Source organism: Rhododendron vialii, chromosome 12a, assembly GCF_030253575.1.
Source record: "Rhododendron vialii isolate Sample 1 chromosome 12a, ASM3025357v1".
Classification (NCBI taxonomy): domain Eukaryota; kingdom Viridiplantae; phylum Streptophyta; class Magnoliopsida; order Ericales; family Ericaceae; genus Rhododendron; species Rhododendron vialii.
In genome coordinates, this window is record NC_080568.1 from 483991 (window position 1) to 506074 (window position 22084).

The 22084-nt window shown below is 37.8% G+C and overlaps 1 protein-coding gene across 1 annotated transcript; it reads right to left on the reverse strand.

Moving 5' to 3' along the window:
* Window positions 1-1186: 1186 nt before the first annotated feature.
* Window positions 1187-7509, reverse strand: LOC131310905 (agamous-like MADS-box protein AGL12). The gene is made up of 7 exons (XM_058338170.1): window positions 7181-7509; window positions 6473-6566; window positions 2521-2582; window positions 2187-2286; window positions 2027-2068; window positions 1868-1909; window positions 1187-1545 (listed from the first exon to the last, which is right to left on the reverse strand). Exons 1-7 carry the CDS (start codon window positions 7360-7362, stop codon window positions 1453-1455), a joined length of 615 nt encoding a protein of 204 aa, XP_058194153.1. The 5' UTR covers window positions 7363-7509; the 3' UTR covers window positions 1187-1452.
* Window positions 7510-22084: the final 14575 nt, after the last annotated feature.

The following is a 22084-nucleotide window of genomic DNA, read 5'->3' on the forward strand; positions in this document are numbered from 1 at the left end:
GCCTGTATACTCTTAAATCATAAGCAGAAGTAAGAGAGATTTGATAGGTATATTTAGAAGCTCCAAAGTTTATGGAGAATGAGAGGGCCGGGGCAAAGAAGTATTCTTTCGCTATTGAAAAATGGTTCTACATACAAGAGTTGAAATTAGCTTTTGAAGAAATGCACCGGTGATAATTAGTACTCTTTTGAATCTAGGACCCTGTTGGAATGTGTGTTCGAGGGGGTAAATTAAATGAGATGATTCGGATTTTGATTTAGATGAAGTTACAGGACAGGATTGGTTCCAGCGAATATAATTCCACTGGACTCTGAGATTGCCCTAGCCGAGAAAAGCTCCTTGTTCCCTTTTACCTATGCCATGATGCTCATGAGTCATGGGCAGCCCCAGCCCTGAATCCACAAGGGTTATGTCTGCATGCATCTTATAGAGATATTCTAAGTTGACTTTCTAATAGTGTCTAGAACGAGCATTAATGGTCATGTTTTGATGGGTGCATGTTATCTTGAGCACTCAAGAGTATGTCAGTGCAAATATATATATGAGGTGTAAAAGGTACAGTATTTGTCAAATGAGATTAGATGTGAATATTAGTCATGAGATTGGGAGAAAAGAGTAGGATATTGGCATAATCTTAAGTGGCAGTGATAATTTAGTTCGTACTAGGAATCAAGTACCGTGTGATTTAATTCATTGTTTGGATTAATTCTAGAAAACATATTAAAGTCGTCTTCTTTTTTTATGGGTTGGATATGAAATCTAAGCTTTGTAGTATTAGAGAATGAGGCAATCAGTATCGATTCTACCTAAGATCGAAAATATGATTGCATGTAGAATTTGTTATCAAGAATTATGTACGTACAATGTTATTTCAAACCATTTCAAGACATAGAAATCGAAGGTTTCACGGGTCACAATTTTATTCTCCCTCAAAAGTCCTATATATCATGGACCATTGGTCTACTAACTTTTTCCCTTCTTTGTTTTTCCTTTAAAAGCAAGAACATTGTGCAAGTATATACAATTTGACAATGGGAGGAAGGAGTTGAACCTAATTAGACTATGCGAACTTGGTACAAGCACTCATCCACTTCTACTATGTATGAGTTGATCACAATGAGAGAGAGAGAGAGAGAGAGAGAGAGAGAGAGAGAGAGAGAGAGAGAGAGAGAGAGATAGATAGATAGATTTAAATATGGAGAGTACTTCTTCACAAACCATTCAGCAAATTATTCAGCGCATATAAGATAATAAAGCAGGCGCCATACATCCAGCAAATTATTCAGCGCATGGTACTGGCCGGTCATGTCTTCAGAATTATTGCAAGCCCATTTCACAAGCTAGGTTACTTACTTACTTAATTAATTACCACAAACATATCAACTGATTATGCACTTTCACAAACCTCCTAAATGCATAATCAACTTACATAAACATGTAAATTCAATATATCTAAAACTGATATATTTCATCATATATTGTTAGTGGTTGTGGATTAGTACTGATCACTGGTGCAAAGTTAGTGATCCCGCAGTGCTCTTCTATCTGCTTGCACACAGAAAAAAGAAGAAGAAGAAGGTAGTAGTTAGCTTTCATGGGTTAATATAGATCGATCTTTCAACGTGTAAAAGGGTCTTGGGGTTTAGATAAGCGGGTGCATGAGAAAGGAACTAAAAATTTAATGCCAAAAAGGTTGCAAGTTCGAATCCTATAAAAACCAAACATTTCAAACTTTGGGGCCATTGGAGATTTGTCCGCCCGTTAACTTCAAGGCCCCAGAATTAGTCAAGGTGCACACAAGCTAACCCGGACATCCAGTTATCCAAAAAAACCTTGTAAAATAAAAATGAGGAAAACATAACGTTACCTTTTCTTGGAGATAGTTGTTAGCGGCTTTCAGTAACCCCTCCTTAAAAAAGTAAAACCATGCATATAATTAGACTTTTTTTGCGCAAATATATTCAAATGGTAACATGTTTAACAGAGAGATATATATAGAGAGAGAGAGAGAGTACTGCATGCTAACCTTGTTCTTCAACAATTGGATCTCTTGATACATGATATCCATCTGCAAATTAATTAATTAATGTAAAATTAGCCAGGAATTAATTTGGTTGTTTAATTAGTACTGCAGAAAACTGCAATTAGATATTATAGTTCGATCGAATTAGCTTTTACGTACGTACCTTTGCTGAGCGGATATGATAGATCCAAATCTCGAGATGCTTCTCAAGCATGTGCAACTCATCTAGTGCCATTGTTCCAATCCCCCCTCCATACATATAACTAAAATGCAATTTATATACATAAACTTGAAGTTAATTAATCTCGCAAGTTAATTAGGAGTCACGTACGAATCTTCTAGTGTGTGTGTGTGTGTATATATATATATTAATCGTAGGTATATTAATTTGTCCGTAAAAACTTTCGAGTGATCGAAATGAAGATTATTGTTAGTTAATTCTTCACCACATGGTTTTGAACTTGAGCGCAACGCTTACTTTAAAATAGCACACATACCTGAGACCCTTCTGAAGAAATTCAATTTCATGCTTCATATTGTTGACCTCCTCTTTCGATTCCTAGGAGAGAACAAAAAAAAACAAAAGTTTAAAAAAGAAGTCTATAAAGGAGCGCGCATGTCCAACGTACCCCACACTATATTCGTTGCTTCCCCAACCCACCCACCCCCCCCCCCCCCCGATTTTAGAAGTGCGTGTGGAGTACGAGAAAAAAAATTGGTGATCCACTAAATCCACTTTTGGAATATAGAAAGAGAGAAAGAAGTAAACTTGAAAGAAAAATAGACAATGATGGGAGAAAAGTGAAAGAATACTTGAGAGGAAGATGTAAGGTATAGATATAGAGATTTGTGATTGAAGTTTTTATAAATAGTAGTATCTTCTAAAGTCTACTTTTTTATTATAAAATAGTATCTTGATCCACTAAAATAGAGTTTTACGGTGTATTGGGTTGGAGATGCTCTAAGACGATGAAAAGGACTAGACTTTTTTTTTAAAATTTTGGTCTATATTTTTGAACTATTCAAAATCCTGTTATGGAGACGAAAGATGTGAACTAAAAATTTGACCCATATTTAATGGAGTAAACGTTAAGAGAAAACAATTAAGGAGACCGTACCCAAAAGTCAAGCGAAAAGTTATGGCAAATGGGCCATTAATAAGGATGGCTACGGGTAGGGTTGATAAATGAGCCAAAAGCAAAACCTAACTCCAAAATATGTTTTAGCTTAGCTTATTTTCGAGATGCGTAGATCTCAAATGAATTTTAATCGAGCCAAATGCATTTAGCGGATCTCAAGTAACTGAATTTTTATACATTATACGTCAAACAACTGAAACAAGCAAAGTAGTAGCTTGTTCAAGCTTAGTTTGACTTTGAAACCTTAACGAATTTTCAAAAAATTGTTCAAGGGTTTATTGTTTGTGTTAATAAATTAACCAATCTTGATCGAGTTTTTGCCAACTGGATATGAGCTCGAACTGGGTAGTTTGCTTCATTTAGCCGCCTACATGTAGGGAAAGTTTTAATAAGATTTGTGGGGATTTGATAAATTAAAACATCGAACCGAATCGGATTTGGGTAGTGATTGAGTTAAGGGTTCCATAGCCAAACCCAAACCCAAACCCAAACCCGGTTCTATTCTATAGCATACGAAATCACCAAATTATACCTGATGGTTTTTTTGTGTAATCAACCATGCAATATGGATAAGATAAAAAAAAAAAAAACATGCAATATGGGTCCCACCATTGAGAGAGACATGTGAGATACTCAGGGAGGAAACCCAAGTTAGCAGTTCAGCCTCCCAATGGGCCAAAGCGAAAAGAAATGTAACGGCTGGCGTAAACTACTGGCCCAATAAATTATTAGAGCATAATCATGTGGTTCAAAAATACCTAAGCTTATTTATCGGGCCAGTGGTTTACGTGGGGGCGTTATAGGTGGTATCAAAGAAACTCGTATATGCTGTGTGGGCTCCGACCATGAAAAAGAATCGTGAAATACTATGGTGACTCTGGGCTCGGGGTGCAAGTGGCCGCCAAGGAAAGATCTGTGAAATATCATGGCGACTTTGATCATTAGGGACCCGTGAAATATCTTGGTGACTATAGTACTGAACTCGTCATAGGGGCCTAAGGCCATAAAGGTGGGGAGGTTATGGTAGCCCATCCTACACCAAAAGTTTACATGAGTAATCTTGGGTTTATAAGAACTATGTAAGTGACTACTAGTAATTTGAGCTTAAGAATTTTGGACTATGTTGTTAGGCTTCGACAAGTTAAATAGTCGTTGGTCTACATGAGACGTTATAGATGGTATCAGACCGAGGAAAAGACGTTATAGACGTTATATTGGCTCATGATTAGGCCAAGGAAAAGACCTATTAAATTCTGTGGTTACTTTGGGCTTAGGGCGCAAGTGGTCACTAGAAAAAAGACTTGTGAAATACCGCGCCTTATTCCACATTGAAAGTTTATATGGGTGATTTTAGGACTATAAGAGACCACATAAGCTACTGTTAGTAAGTTGGGCTTAATATCTTGGACTCGATATATTCCAACAACTTACTGGGCCAATGATTTATGCATGTACGGATGTACCCAATCGTGTAATTATTAGGATATTTTGAACCATTGCACGCTTGAGCTCATTGCATCTTTTTTGAAGATGGAATTATACAGTACTCTCTTCGTCCTATAATATTTGTCTGGTTCGCAAATCGAAGATGTAAAAATAATAATACAATTTTTGCAAGAAAATTTTGAAATTGGAAAATTCTAAAATCAGCCCATTGGACTGATAATAGTAAGTAGGGGTAAGCAAAAAATCCATCAAACTGTGAATCCAGTCCAATCCAAACTGAAAGATTTGGTTCGGTTTTTTAGTAATATGGTTTGGTCATGGTTTAAAAAAATTAAAAACCGCGTTATATGATTTGGTTTGTGGATTTACGTTCATGGTTACGGTTCCAAACCGATCCGAACCATATAATACATACATATATATATATATATATATAATTGAATTATGATTCACCAATTAAATATGGGAGCTACTTATCAAAAAAAAAAAAAAAATGGGAGCCTTAGTTAACTACTTTCCTAATTTTATTGATCTTATTAAATCCACCGCAATATTTGTTTTTTCTTCCCTACCAAGATAATTTAGACTAAATTTCTATATATCAAATCCAATCCTAATTTCTTATGATTATTAATTATATTATACAAAAAAAGCACATGGATCACCAGATCAGTCAACTTCCACAGCTCAATTCATAAATTTCTATACATGAAAACCAATTCTAAATCCTAGTCCTATAATTCCTTCACTACCAAGACTAATTACTCTAAATTTCTATACGTGCAAACCGTGGTTTAAAACCAAAATCAAACTGTATTTTAATGGTTTGGATTGGTTTGGTTTTATGCTTTTTGTGGGTTGGTTTTGTTCTCCAAACTCATAATCCGTATGTATTTGTTTGGTTCTTGGTTTACTATAAAACCGAACCAATCCGGACCATGCTCACCCCTAATAGTAAGTGTGTGAATGTGTATTAAAGAGTGTAAAAGTACACATAAATACGTATTTTTCTTGTCTTCTAGTGTGCTTATTGTCAACCCAATGAGCTGACAATAGCAAGACCATTTGAACTTTTTTCAACAATCTACTAGATATCGATGAGTTCTTTTAATTTATGGAAAAAAGTTTGAATTTTTTCTTCAAAGAAATATACAGTACTATTTTTGAATCCTTATTTTGCGGGCCGGACAAACATTTTGAGAGGGAGGTAGTGTATGTTTCTAGACATGCCCTCCTTTCTTTAAATTCAAGTGGATCATTAGTAGCTAGTAGCCTAGCATAATAACTTTGAAACAGATATCCAATTAAATGTGTGTTCCCCTAAGTAAGGGACTTATCCCGAATTCATTCTCGCAAGTAGCTCTCGATCGCAGTCAATAAAAGAATAAACGTAGCCAATAAAAGAATTCTCGCAAGTAGCTCTCACGTACGTAGTTATACATAATATGTAAAAAGAAGTATCCATGTGAAAAAAAAAGGTGGTATATATATATATATACATACTTTATAGCTAGGATAAAGCTTCACTACAAAATTAGTAATTAATTAATATACCCAAATTAGGGACGTAGATGCATGTAGTCCAAGAATTTTCAGAGTTAAAAGAATAGAACCGCCCAATGCATGCCGACCGTGCGTGCATTTTAATCATTTTCCCGGGAGACAAACATTAAAGTTATTCTGCACACAAATATATACTAATTCGATCGTGTATATAATGGAGCATCTGATGCAATAATATGATAAAGTGTATTAAACTAATAGGTCCTTTTAAAAAGAGTACTGATTTGTTTATTAGTTTGGTCGCCATGCACACATTATTTTGAAAGATATTCTTGAAAATGGTAAAGATATATCACATTACCAGAACTTGCTTTTCTTTGGCTACGTGGTCAGCTGCTGCCTGATGAGTCTCCACGGTTGAGTTCACGTACCTTTCGACAAGCCCTTGCATAGTTCTGGCATACACAATAGGAAAAAAAGAAAAACCGAAACACCGTCAAAACAAAAATAAGAGTTGGCGTGCAGTCGAATAGAGACGCGATTTTTCTCTTTAATTACTCCGGTTGTACATAGGAGCTAGCCTACTGATGCATCATCGGACGTAGCAACTTCCAATATGATCCATAAGTTCCATAACTAATGTGATATTTTCCTTGTTATATACATAATTCTAAATTTAGGCTTCATTCGTCACATGTTGAAAAAAGCTTAAAGAAATTGACCAAAACCAAGAAAAATCCAATAAACACACAACAAAGCGCCTGGATTTTTTCCTATTTAATTTTTGCTTACTTGAGTTCTTTACATTGTTAAAACTCAATTTCTTTACGACAAACATTTTTGGACAAGAGATAGCAACTTTTTTGGACATGTACACTAAATGAAACAATGCTAACTTGAATTAATGTTCACCTAGTGAAAACAAGTTTACTAGATTATAGAACACATGGGTGCCTGATGAAATTCTCATCTCTACTGTCCGAGTTGGAGGAAATCTTAGAGAGAGAGAGAGAGAGAGAGAGAGAGAGAGAGAGAGAGAGAGAGAGAGAGAGAGAGAGAGGTTACGTACCCTTTGGTGGCTAGTTCATAGAGCTTTCCATGGGCGGAGAAAATGAGAACACCAATTTCAGCATCGCACAGCACAGACAGCTCCTTAGCCTTCTTAAGGAGCCCAGCTCGGCGCTTGCAAAAGGTCACCTGCCTGTGAACCGGGTTCTCAATCCTCTTCAGCTGAACTCTTCCTCGTGCCATGATCACTTCTTCTTCTTCTTTTCTGTACTGGTTGATTTACCGTCGGCTTCTCTGCACACAACCTCCCACTAGTTTGAACTAGCTTCGAGATTGCTGCAGTAGTACTACTGAACCTCCTCTCTGGTTCTGCCTAAAACCTCTAAGTACTCTCTTGTATGAAGCCTTTCTCGTTATATAGGGGATGGCCGGGTTTTCCATTATAAGCCACTAAAGCAAACACATCACGCTCCGGGTGAAATTATTCAATACTTAAGGAGCACCGCTATGTAGTGCTCCGGATCACTCTACTACTACACATTCTTGTAGAATTCACAACTAAGTGCATGAATCCTACATAAATATGTGTAGTTCTAGAGTAATTTTGAAAACCACGTAGGGGTACTCCAAAACTATTGAATAAAATTACTCAGGCTCATAAAGATAAACTTGTATTTTTTCGGGACTTCTTTCCTGAACTGTTCAAAATAGACAACACTTTAGGACAGTGAAAAGTCAAAAATAGGATAAACCATATGGCACCTAGGAGTATCTATTCTATATCTTGGGTTACACCTATTCGCTGTGAACCAAACTAATAATGATTCGGTATCACAAAAATGACGGAAAATGATTTTGTCATTCCATTTTTTTGTTAACACCACTTTTCTACAAGTGTATTTTTGCACCAAAAATACATTTATAGGGAAGTAACGTTAACAAAAAAAGAAGTGACAAAATTAGCAGCCTATTTGTCCCTCTCGAAAAAAGTCCTTACACCTATTTCCATATGCCATTACTCCTAATTAACAATTACTACGTCAGAGCAGTAAAAGAACCCTTGCTAAATTCACGCGCGCGCACACCCACCCACCCAATGTTTTGAATATCATATCAGCTAGGGTATCGATTTTCTTACTGGTACGGTACATACTGGTACCGATCAAATACCGAGTACCATTTCGGATTTAGCGCCATTACCATTATATATAGTTATAAATTTATATTTTTTTTCCATGTCTTCCCATGTTTTATAACATAAACTTTTATTTAGACAACACAAATTACACTCTCATTATATAAGCTCCATAAATATCAAATTTTGAAAGTTCATACTTTATTTGAAAAAGAAACTTTAAGCTCGCACATAAATATAAATGGAAACAAAATCATTTACTGACTCATCTCCCCACTTCCTTTTTGCTCCACGTGTAAGTTGTAGTAAACAAAAGGGTAGTTTGGTCCTAGTCCATTTTAGGGTTTCAATCTTTTTAGAGTTAACTTTTTACCAGCAGTTCCCCCACCCCCGTCCCCTTCCCCTTCCCTTTGCTGCTGCTGCTTCTTCTCCTCTCTCTCTCTCTCTCTCTCACGGCAAACCCAGGTATGAACTATATTGTACAGCTCTCTCTCTCTCTCTCTCTCTCTGGTGGCGATTTGAATGAGAGGGGTTTGTAAATCCCAGTCACAGTCATGCAAAATGGTACCGGACGAAATCGTCGATACCTCCATCTCGTCCGAGATTGGCCGGATTTTCCGGTACTCGCCGGTAAAGACCGGTATTAGAGCCGAGATGGTATTAGAGATCCAAAGTACCGGTTTCATCCAAATCCGGTAGACTTTAAAAATTCTTTTTTTTAAACGGCGAAAAAAAATTTATTAATCAATTTATTAATCTTTGAAAGGGAGTACAAAGATTAAAAGATGATGAGCAAGAGGCATCACAACAATAAGGAAGCTTCCTAATAACGTTGACACCCAACCTATCGACAATCATATGCCACTCCAAAACCCAAGGCAAAAAAGTTTTGAGCTGGCCCTGGTTATATACACATTGCACACAACAATTTAATTCCCCTTCACTCTTTGTTCCTCTCTCAATTTTTAAAAAAGGAGTATATATATAGTTGGGTGTTGTTGGCATATATCCTCCTTTACACGTCACTTTGGTGCGTTCTTTTTCCTTTTCCTTCATGTATACTCTAGCTATATATGGCTATACAGAAAGTCTACGCACAATGACAATTTGTGCACAGATTTTAATGTGGGGCTTATTACGGGTTCCACACAAATGATTCAATTTATTCATTAAATGTAAAATATTTTTTTAAGGGTTCACGTAAAAAATCAAATCAATCTGATATTTATAAATGCTCGATTTAATTGTCGAACTTTTCATTCAAATTTAAGAATAATGAAAAGCTAGACGATTGGATCGAATATCTATAGGTATCGAATTGAGTTAATTTTTTACGTGAACCCTCAAAAACTTGTTTTACATTTAATGAACGACTCGGATTATTTGTATAGGACCCGTGGTTGGCCCTACAACGGAATTTTTGCACAATCTATGCACAGACTGTTGTGTGTAGCAGGGCTCATGACTATATATGTGCTCCGTGTATGTAGTTCTCTCTCTCTCTCTAGATCTTCCTTGCTAGTGACTGCTTCAGAAGTTTCCGCGTCAGGATTATCATTCGAAATCATTAGCAATGGCATCCCTCCACCGCGGGCGGTCTGGGACGGGGCTAAAATTTACATAGGGAGGGCTATAATTTACATGGAAAGTTATTGATTTTCGCTACATCTTAACACATACACTATCTACTAAAGTCAGCAAAACTCGACATTCTTTCAAATCTTGAAAGTCATCTATGATTGAATCTACCTAAAACGCGGCAACTTCCTTTTCAATGACCAAAAATTAAAAGAGTTTGTGAGAAAACCATTATATATGGTATTTCATTTATTTTTCTTAAAGTTCGGGATTGATACAGTATTTTAGACTATGTACGTAATGTGTAATGTGTGTTACTATATATGGGGGTGATTCTAGCAACGTGGAGTGCCAGGCCCCCCAAGTCCCCAACCCATATATGTGCCTCCGTCCAAGGCTTTTTTGGCCCCTTTTTGACCCATTATAATGATCAGAAATGTTAATCTTTTTGACTCATTGATACAATCAATAAAGTCAAAAATCATGTCCATCGAATGTTTGATTGGTATGTTCTCAAAATAGGTTTGTACCAGAAAAAACAAGAAACGTGAAATGTTAGGCCTAAGAGTAACCTAAGAAAGCCTGGACAAGATTGTTCAGTCTCACTTGAGAGGCCGGATTCTACCCCAAAACATTAATCCTCTATTAATGTTACTACAAATTCAAAGTACAGTCTTGAGTAGCTCCTCTCCTGTGTCTTAGAGAAATCTTTCAAATATCTGATTCTCGACAAGGTCTAAAATATAAACGATTTCGGACATCGAAATAGACCCAAAGAAGACCACAAACGAGAAATTTGAATGGCTCAGTCCCTCTTTTAGGGACTCGTAAGGAGTAGTTTTTGTTTTTGCAAATACCCTATCAAGAACAATATTTAAAATAGCTAGCTTTATAGGGATATCAATATCTACTCACGGCTTTTAGTCACATGATAAAAGAAATGCAACTATTCAGTAAGATAAAAGAAATGCAACTATTCGGTAGTTATGTAGTTCTGAAGCACCGGATTGCGACTGTGACATATATAAAAAGTATTTCTTTAGAAAAATTGTGACATAAAAAGTGATCGATGCTCTCCACCAATGAGGATATGTAAAAGAAATGACACAATCATTTGATTAGCAATTTCTAATTATTCAAGAAAATCCTGTAAAAAGTATATTAGTTGTATATGTAGCGAGTGGAGAACATTGAATATTAGATCAATTCCCAGACATGGTTGCCTTTTCGCGGCTAATGGCACCATGCCACCTGGTGCATGCCACTAGATCAAGTGCTTTATAGAATTTCATCTAGTCAAAAACAAAATTCCATGGTAATATTAAATACTCTCAAGGGGAGGAAGGGTCTCATTGGTTGGCAATTGCAGAGAATGAGGAGGCAGCCTAAAGCATCTGCTTTTACGTATTCCTGGGACTCGATTCTCCAAGGTGCATGGCCCAGATGAGATATGGAATGGAGTACTAGCTATATATTTAGTATCACTGGGGCCATTCATAATGGAGAGAAGTTTTTGCTTTGGGCGCGCAGATGATCATAGTCATATCATACGTAGGCAATAGGCATTGTTTGATACAAGTGGCATGGATAGGTTGCAAATAGCGGATTCGGATTGAAATTGATAGTAAAGAGGGATTACTTTTCGTGAAGTACGTAGTTTGGTTGGAGCTAGAGATTGTTTTACAAACATGTTTGTTTGGGTTGAGGAGTACGCAAGAGAGGATTAATGTGGTGATGCAAGACGTAACTTTTTGAACTGTACAATTAATGGAAGACGCTCCCTGAGTTTTTGCCAACCCCCAATTTTGAGAGATTCAAAATTCTCCTGGTTGATCTGCCTCTCAAAGCATGCAACCAAAAGAAAAGACTGATACAGGGACCCACACTCATAGCAGTCTAAACTCACTCTCTAAACCGGCCATCAAACAGGGTCACAGTTCGTGAGTGATGCTAGAGATACTTCATGAATTTTTGTACTTTAAACGTTGTAAAGTAATTATATATCTATGTTATAGGTTCATACACATCTTAATTACACCAATAACATGTTTGACAAAACGTGAACATGATTAAACTTTATAATCAAGAATGCTATATATTTGGTTTTAGGTTAAAATTCTTACAGCCCGGAGTAGACATGCATTGATATATACATTATTCACATATTACTGTTTGACCAAAAAAAAAAAAACCATTATTCACGCAGTTTGTGATAATAAGAAAAACCACTATTAGTTTAACGGAAATTACAAATCCTGTAAAATTACATATATATTCTATGATACTATTGTATGTCCTTTTTCCTATTCTTGCATTCACTCCCCGCAAGGGTATTTCATGGAAGATCCTGAATTGGCTTTTCTCAAAGCTTACTTAAGGTTTGATCAATTGCGCCCTTTTCATGTGCAGCCAACTCCCATCTAATCCTAGTTGAGTTAACCAATGAGCTGCCCATGTTTGGGTTTGCCTTTTCCCACAAAATTCTTTAGAGAAAAGATTTAAGCTAAAGAGTATCTGACATTTTTCTAAGGGTTTCCATCCGTCCATGGTATTTTGCTTTTGTTAGGATATTAAACAAAACTCTAAAGGCTAGGGGGCTATTACTATTGGAGCCGTCCACTCCTGTCTTCAGTGGCCGGGGAGCCAGGATTCGGATGCAAGGTGACACTGTTTAATGAAAATCTAGTTACATGTTGTGAGAAAAAATATCATATAAGTAGTCGTGGGTTTTTTTTTTTTTTTTGAAAAAGGAATAAAAGCTTGCTTCAACTCTCTTGTGGTATGCAAATGCAAGACATTAACCACCGATGGTGGTAGCCTGGATGGCAAAAGCCTCCTTCATTCCTAGGCAAGACTCAAGTTCGAGTCTTGTCAGTGACAAGGGAATGAGAGATTTGTTCTCTTGCCATCTTGTACCTAGGTGGTGTTGTGATGACAGTCTGTGCTCACAGACAGTAGCTATGGCTCGAACCGGACATTCCACAGCGGGTAGGAAGCCCCTATGGTCACGCCCAAAGAGGGTTGCTACACTGGTTGCCTCCTCCCACCCTTTTTGTGATTAAAAAAAGAATGCAAGACATTTCGATATTAATTTTTTTGATCCAAACTTACCATTCTCTAAATTGCCTCTTCTTCTTTTTTACAGTATTTGTGTAAAGTATTAATTTTTTTAATATCCGTAAATACTTAGTCGAACCACATTAGCCTATAAAAAAATTATGTGTTCGAATAGGTCATGTTTCTTTCAGATTAGTGAAAAAAATAATTACAAATCTTGAAAGAACTTATGCGAAAAGTGAGAGAGCTAGGGAGAGTTTGAAAAACAAAAAAACGTATAGGCTGCCAGGGGATTCAACCCCCCCCAAAAAAAAAGGTACTTCACCCCCCCAAAAAAAAAAAAGCTACTTCACAAGAAGGCGCTTTGCCACTCCACCAAGCATATTTTGGGTAAAATTCTTCAAGTATTCTTATTTAACCTTATTATGTGTTAATTTTATTTTACAGTTGAAACGTGGTGCCAAATGCCACCACCCCGTCTTAGGTTCACCCCTACTTATCTTAACTATGAAGGAATTCAGAATCTTGTCAAATCACTTCCCATGTTCAATCGAAAACCAACAATTGATCTCCTCCAGATATCTATATTCTCATGTATTCCCACGTGTAATGATGGTTTAATTGGGTTGTCCTATAAAGTTTCAGATTCTAGATTCCAAATCCTTTTCATTTAAAAATGAATTTAGGTGTATAAAACAAAGGAATAAAGTTACACAAAAGGTTCCTGGAAAGGATTCCCTTTGAAACGGAAGAGTGTCTTTTTTACGGAGTTGTTCAATCTTTCGCGTCTATTTCAATTTTGAACGGTTCAAATTTTAATAAAATTAATTACAATTAATTATTTTTGATCATAATTAATTTTCAATTCGAGTTGTCCAAAAATATTTTGAACGATCGCGATTGAACTTCATATTTCTTCTTTATGGAACACCTATAAAGAAGATTTTCTCTTGATATATATCTCCTTAAATTCTGTGGCGTGTCTTTTGAGAACATGAGTTAACAGTACGAGAAGGAGAAAATACTATTTTTGAAAGAAAAAATTACAGTAGCAGACTAGTAGTTTTTGGACTATCGGTCGACTACTTTCGGCTGCCTAATGGATGCACTATTTGCCCTTGACAAGACATGAAAGTTGAAACTACTCATGGAACACAAAAGAGACCAGGATATCCCGCGCAATAATTGCAATATCGATCATTACATATCGTTTGTCGGACGGATAAAATTTTGAATGGATAAAAAAGAAGGGGTGGATAAAAGGTGTATATGATATGAGGGGAAATTAGGTAAGAGAGGAGATTAACTTATAATTGATTTGAGTAATAGTTAATATGAATGGATAAAAATATGTGGATAACAGTGGATGATGTATGAATTTACTTACTAATTGCCATTATTAAATAATTACATTGGAAATACAAAAAAGGTTTAAGGGGCAATTTGGTCTTTCTCCTCACTCGATATGCTTATCCTAGGGTGGGGGGTGAAATTAGCTAAGAGCATGTACACCAATGAAAATGTAAAAATGCTGATTAACAGTGCACTTTTTTTATTTTACCTACTTACATCTCTCTCAACACTACACTAAAACTATCTATTTTACCTAACTCCAATTAAAAAATATTTTTTTTAATTATTTTTATTGTTTAAAGAGAGGAGAAATGAGGGAGGAGACAGAAAAAGATAATAAAAAAAGAAAGGAGTATGAATAGTGCATAGGTAAAAATAGAGAACAACTATTCATAAATTCATTTTAGCTCCTCTTTTAGCTTATCTGGTGTAGACTATTTTTTAAAAAAGAAAGGAGTATGAATAGTGCATAGGTAAAAATAGAGAACAACTATTCATAAATTCATTTTAGCTCCTCTTTTAGCTTATCTGGTGTAGACTATTTTTTTATGTTTCTCTAAAGTAAAATAGCAAAAAAAGGTATTTAAGCTCATTTAGTATACTTGCTCTAAGGCCACTTCAACGGCATAAGCTCTCTCCCTCTCCCCCTCTCCCTTATCCCCTTCCTTCTCCCCTATCAAACGACATCTTTCTTCTCCCTCTCCCTCCCTTATCTCCCTCCCTCTCCTATCCTTGTTCTTAACATCCCCTGGCCCTGAGGATTGGTATACCCAAAGCGAGTAATTATTTCGTAGTTTTGGATACGTAATATTCTTTCCGTCTCATAATGTTTGTTCGGCCCGTAAAATGATGTCTTAAAAATAACAAAAAAAATTCAAACTTTTTTCACAAATTAAAAAAACTCATTGCTATTTAGTAAGTTGTTGAAAAAAAATTAACTTTCTCTAGCAAAAATTGTATTATTTTTAGGGTAGTTATAATGCCAAAACTGTTTTTGTTGGTGCCAAAATTTCAGTGTATAAAAGTCTTGTACACTGCACAGGATACAAACTTTTTGTACATTATAGTTTTGGCACCAACAAAAACAATTTTAGCATTATCATTTCCCATTTTTAATACTCTGTTTTACGGACTGGATAAACATTTTGAGATGGATGGAGTAGTTTTTAATATTCATGAGAATCACGTATTCACGTGACTTCAAACTTAATTCTAAACGCTTCATCAATGTTCATTTGAGAAAAGAGTTGGGGCGCAACGTAATGGTACTGCAGAAGCACTCAATATTTTGTACTCCCTCCGTCTCATAATGTTTGTCCGGTCCGCAAAACGAGGATGTAAAAATAATATAATTTTTGTAAGAAAAAATCAAATTTTTTTCAACAATTCACTAGATATCGATGAGTTCTTTTAATTTATGAAAAAAGTTTGAATTTTTTCTTGAAATAAGTGCATTATTTTTTAGTCTTCGTTTTGCGGACCGAACAAACAATTTGGGACGGAAGGAGTATGTCAAAAGGCAAAACTCCTCACACATCACCTCAGCCTGACATGGTGATGCCATTGGCTACGCTACGCACAAGTAGCACACAAGCTATCAAACATCCTACAGCCTCATCACGGTTGATTCCTGGCTTGACGAATTAATTTGGCCATGCCATGGCCCATTGTTGCCATGATTGCTTGGTGGCCGGCTTCTGTCTGTTGTGGCTGGTGGCGGTCTTGGTTCAGTATTCGTTATTAAAACTCTCAGGCTTTGTGTCCACAGTCCACTTTGGGTTTTCAGTGTTGGAATTTCTCAGAATCCGATGAATGAAATCCGGACATTCAGAGGGTCCCCGGTTCTCCTGAGGCAACCCGAAAGATCCCTCCTTTGGTTTATCGAACCTAGACAATGAGATTAATAGGACTTCTTAGACCCTCCCAACTTAGAAACATTGAGTTTTGACATCATTACACCATTAGTATTGGTATTACCAAACATCCTATAGGCACATGCACTGGAGCAACTGTTGACTAGGCCATCACGGTTGATGATCGCTTGCTTGGCCAATTTGGTCAGCCATGGCCCATTTTGCCATGGTTATTGATTGCTAGGGAGCTTCTAGCTGTTTACTGTAGTACGAGGGCTTGCTTGCTGCTTCTTTTCTTTTTTCACTTGAAAGGAAGTAGTTTTATTAAGACATCGAGATAAGGCCAACGCCCCCGATAATCATCAAGAAGAGCTAAGAGTGAAAGTCAAGAGGGAATATTCTCTCACCAACTTTCTCTCCTAACTTCTTAAAGGAAATGCTTCGCCCAACATTGGGCGACATTGTTACACTTTTTCCCGTGTGAAACGTGAGTGTAATGGAGGTTTGGTTCAATACTCGTAATTATATAGCTTTATGGTTGGGCAGCCCAGCTACTTCTAAAAAATCTACCATCAATATTTCCGTAGAATAGTACTGAAATAAGTACTCATTTAAATAAGTATTTATTTTTTGTATTAAATGTGATATATTGTGAAAGAATAACATGTTTCGTAAAGTAAAAAATAAGAACATTGGTAAAACGGGGCTTTCTTGTTACATCAACAACTAAAAAAAAAAGGACATAAACCACCTCATGCATACAGTACAATCTATTTCACAAGTATGCATGTCATGCACAAGTGCGGAACCAGGAATTGGTCCTGCCCTAGGCTAACCCCAAAAAAATTTCGGTGGGCAAAATAGTGTATATAATATGCATACAGCATTTTCTAAAAAATAAGGCTTGTAATTCCACCCCAAATTTGGTGCAATTTCTAGATTTTTTTTCTATTCCATTATAATCTAAACCCAAAAGAGTAAGATTGTAAGAGCCAATATCTTAAATCAATTTAAACACATCAGTCACTGCTCTACATTAACTAAATTAATAAAAATCTAAGCACGCCAGTCAGTGCTCTGTATTTAACAATATAAGAGCAAATCTTAACACACGAACCAATACTCTACATTTAACAACATAAGCATAAATCTAAGCACATTAACCAACGCTCTGCATAATAATAAAATACTTACGGATCTGAAGCATCGCGATTTGAGGCTGAAATCATTTGGATGGTGGGTTGGACTAGGCTGAATTTTGAATGGTGGGTTGGGCTAAAATTATTTAGATTGAAATTTACATATAAATTATTATAAATTTTTTTTTTGGTTTATGGTGGTAGACATGGGCTACAGGCCAAGATAGCCCATGAATAGTTCCGCCCTTCATGCATCTTTAGTTCTTAACCGCTGCAATTGATCATGTTTTGAAATGTACACAAAACACTTGTACGACTGAAGTGAAAATGAAGGGATCTATGAGGTATCTATCTGTGGGTACTTGGGCATGCAATAGGGCAGAGGGTGTAATGGACGATCGGAGCCATCCGCTCGGCAATCAATGATTGAGACTTCTTTACGCTCTCGCAAATCTGTCTATTGCTGAAATGAACTTTAAACCATTGATTGTTAGAAGTGGATTGCTCAGATCACGCACTACACTATAGGGTCTCGGTTCCTGTATGTGGCACCACTTAGTTATAATGAGAAGCTCGTAAATTCAAGAAAGAAGTTCCTCTTATCAATGATATTGATCACGCTCTTGACAATTCAAGCAATATATTAAGTAAAGGTACAGTTACAACCTCCTATGCTGGTAAACCCCTTTCATATCAGCGGAGAAAAAGAAAAAGCAAACTTTTGGAACAAAAAGAGAAAGTAGTAGTATTTGATTAACAAAAAGAAAAGGAGTAAAAAAAATTATAGCAAGCAACCTTTAAGAACAAAAAGAGAAAGTAGTATTTGATTAAAAAAAAAAGAAGTAGTACAAAAAAATATCTACGCGTGCGGAGGGAGGGAGGGAGAATGAAATGAGATGAGCTCTAGCCCAGATGCACTTTCGCACTTCTTTGACCCTCCAAACTTAAAAGCATTGGGGATTTATATTTTTTTAAAATAGTAATAGCTTTCTCTCTACCATGGCAATTTACCTAGAGCTTTTCATCGTTCCGCTGCCGCCTACTGGGGGGAGGTGCCCTTCTTCCCTCTTCCCCCAGGTCCAATCTCCTCTCCTCCCCCTCTATCTCTCTCTCCTATCCTCTCCTCCTCCGGATCGCGCCTCTTTTCCTCTACTCCGTTCTCATTGGGGTTCCGCCCTCCCTGACGTGGGAGGGTGTGGCATTTCGCCTACACTGGTGGTCCATTGGTTCTGCCGGAATGCCTAGCGGCATGGGAGCCTCAATTGGTTGTTTGGTAGTCTGGTTTGGTGGCGATTGGTTTAGATCTGGTGGTTGTAGGTGGAGGGCAGTGGTAGGTGTCCCGTTAGTTTCATTTTTTTAATTTTGTTTTGCAGATTTTATTCAAAACGATCGGTGAAGATGGCGGTGTGGATCGGCTGTGGTTTTCAGTTCGGTGGTGGTAAGGTGGTTGTGGCCCCCATGGTGGTTTGCTCAAGTCATTTTATGTGCCAAAGTCTGGTCGACGGCTATTCTGAGTTCCCCTCCGGGCACGGGGCTGGCGGTTCATCATTCCGATTTGTTATTGCTGTTTGGTTTCTTCGGTGGTGTTGGGTTTGGTTGGGGCTGTTGTTTGGTAGTGGTGTGCTCCCTTGCCTTGAGTGTTGTGTACTTCATTGTTGTAAGCCGGTTTCCGCCGCAGGTCTCAACGTCTGGGAGGGGTCGGCTCAGCTTAACAACGAGGCTGATTTTCCGGTGGTTTGTGTGGCGGTGGAGTATATAGCGTTTAGGGTTTAGGGTTTTGGGTGTTGGATTGGGTGGGCCGGTCCTTGGTTGAAACGGGTATGGATGTTTTGGGCTTTAATCTATTTTATTTAGATGCTGAGTTGTGCTGTATTGTTTTTTGGGGTTCTTACTGGCCGGCCCTCTTTTGTCAATTTTTGCCCATCCAAACCCATCCCATGTCAAGTCCATCCCACACAAGCCCTGTTTTAAGTAAACAGCTGAAAATACCCTCACCTCATCTATTAGCTCATACGCCGACCAAATACGTTCCACCCAAAAGGCGAGCACCAGATCTGCCTCATCTCTCTACCTTTCTGCGTCCTTCCCCCCTTAAAACCTCTTTACGCTTACACCATTGGCTTCCAATCCCACATGGTGCCTGACAAGCTGCTGATGGCGGCGGACTTGGAGAGCTTGGCGGTAGGGATGGCGTTGGCAACGCTGGAGCCGGGGAAGTAGCTGGGGGTGACGAACGTCAAGTCGACGATTAGTATCAACAACGTGAAGATCAGAAAAAGAGATTTGATTTTTGCGTATAACCCCAAGGTCATGGTTCATGGACTGTCGGCACCGTTTCCGCACGTTCACGAGATTTTGGCGGGGTTAAAAATGACGGTCCGTATTTTCCGTCGACAAATATAGGCGTGACGTGGCGGCGCCTACACCGGTGGTTAAGTCGGTGGAGATTGAGGATCACCATGGCCTATGAGATCTGTAATTGAAGTTTTACTCTGTTTCTATTGATTGGAATAAAATCCTCACGTACAGTTGTAGCTTTACATGGTTTACGGTACATGCTTGTTCTCGTCAGCGGTAAGAAATTAGGCTTTTTGAGTGTGAGGGTTTGTTCAAGGTGTAAATTGTATAATTTGGGGTGTGAATTCTAGAGTCTGACAGTGCAATTTGAGGGTATGAATTCTGGAGTTTGACAGTGCACTTGAGGCGTGAATTCTAGTGTTTGTTTTGGTGGCTGAAATTTAAGGTTTTTGGTGTTTTTTTTTTCTAAGCATCTGGTGTTTGTTGTTAACGACAGGGGCGTTGGGACTTTTTTGTAATTTAGCGGTGTGAATTTTGCATTTAGAGGTTTGAATTGTGTCGATGAATGTAAATTTTGAGGTGTATGAATTATGAGGCGTGAATTCTGTAAAAGCGTGTGAATTTTGGCAGTGTGAATTCTCTTGATGTGAATAATATAGATGGGGTGTGAATTCTGTAAAGAGGTGTAATAGTGCATATATGGTGTAAATTCTTTAGGTGTGAATGTGAATTCTATGGGTGTGAATTTTGTAAAGGTGTGAATTCTGGAGATGAAAGCTTGATCCGCCGGCAGAGACTATGGTGGAAGAGGCAGCAGGAACTATGGAGGCTGTGACAGTTATGGTGGAAGAGGTGGTGGAGATTACGGAGGCAGCGGTGGCTGCACACCGAATATGTAAGATGCAGCTGTAACCTGGAAAGGAGAAATGGAAGAATTAGTGGAAAGGAGAAAGGGAAGAGTCAGCGGAAGGCCAGGGAGATTAATTTTTTATTTCTTTTGAATTCAGACCTTTTCGTTTTTTTTTTGTTTTTTTGGTGGTATGATTTTTTTTTGAAAGGTATAAACTCTTAATTTGGTGATGTGAATTTTATTTTTTTCGAGGATGTGAATTCTTTTTTTCTAAGAGTGTGAATTCTTAATTTGATGATGTGAATTCTGGATTTGTGCTCCAAACGGCATTATTTTCCAATCATGGATTGATGGAACTGTAACACCCCGTCCCACATCGGAAGTCTACATGGATGATCTTGGGCATATAACAAACCTTGTGGGCTACTACTAGTACCTTGTGCTTAAGCTTTTGGGCCATGTGGTGTGGCCTGTGGATCAAAATCAAGGTACTAGGCCAGTGGTCTGGTCGGGGCGTTACAGGTGGTATCAAAGCCATCCATGTACACGACCATGTTGGCCTTGGAGTTTGGTTTGATTTAGTTGTTGGTTTGATTTGTATTGGTGATTATAGTACTCAACCCCTCGCAAGGGCGCGAGGCTATAAAGTTGGAGAGATTGTAACACCCCGTCCCACATCGGAAGTCTACATGGATGATCTTGGGCATATAACAAACTTTGTGGGCTACTACTAGTACCTTGTGCTTAAGCTTTTGGGCCATGTGGTGTGGCTTGTGGATCAAAATCAGGGTACTAGGCCAGTGGTCTGCTCGGGGCGTTACAGGTCCTGTAACGCCCCAAGCAGACCACTGGCCCAATACCTTGATTTTGATCCACAAGCCACACCACATGGCCCAAAAGCTTAAGCACAAGGTACTAGTAGTAGCCCACAAAGTTTGTTATATGCCCAAGATCATCCATGTAGACTTCCAATGTGGGACGGGGTGTTACAATCTCCCCAACTTTATAGCCTCGCGCCCTCACGAGGGCTTGAGCACTATAATCACCATTATAAATCAAACCAATAACCAAATCAAACCAAACTCCAAGGGTCCACACGGTCGTGTACATGGATGACTCTGATACCACCTGTAATGCCCCAAGCAGACCACTGGCCCAATACCTTGATTTTGATCCACAAGCCACACCACATGGCCCAAAAGCTTAAGCACAAGGTACTAGTAGTAGCCCACAAGGTTTGTTATATGCCCAATATCATCCATTTAGACTTCCGATGTGGGACGGGGTGTTACAGGAACACAGTGCCGTTCTTGGCGACGAAGATAGATAGAACATATCGAAAACAGAATTCAACTCGTTGTAAACGCTGCTGATGGGGCCATTGAGACACGGTGGTTTTCAGAGATTAACCAACCTTGAAAATCTTTGATTACGTTTATTACTAGTATAAAGTAGAACCAGTAGATGCAGTTTATTATTTTTCTTATGCACTTGATTATATATGTGGAATGACTAGAATCAATTTTAAAAAGTTATCCGGTGAATTCTTACTTTTTCGAAGGTGTGAATTTTTAATTTGGTGTGAATTTTGTCTTTTTCAAATGTGTGAATTTTTCATTTAGGTATGAATTCTCTCTTGTTCAACTGTGTGAATTATGCAAATGTGTGTGAATTCTTTAAACGGTGTAAATTCTAAAAAGAC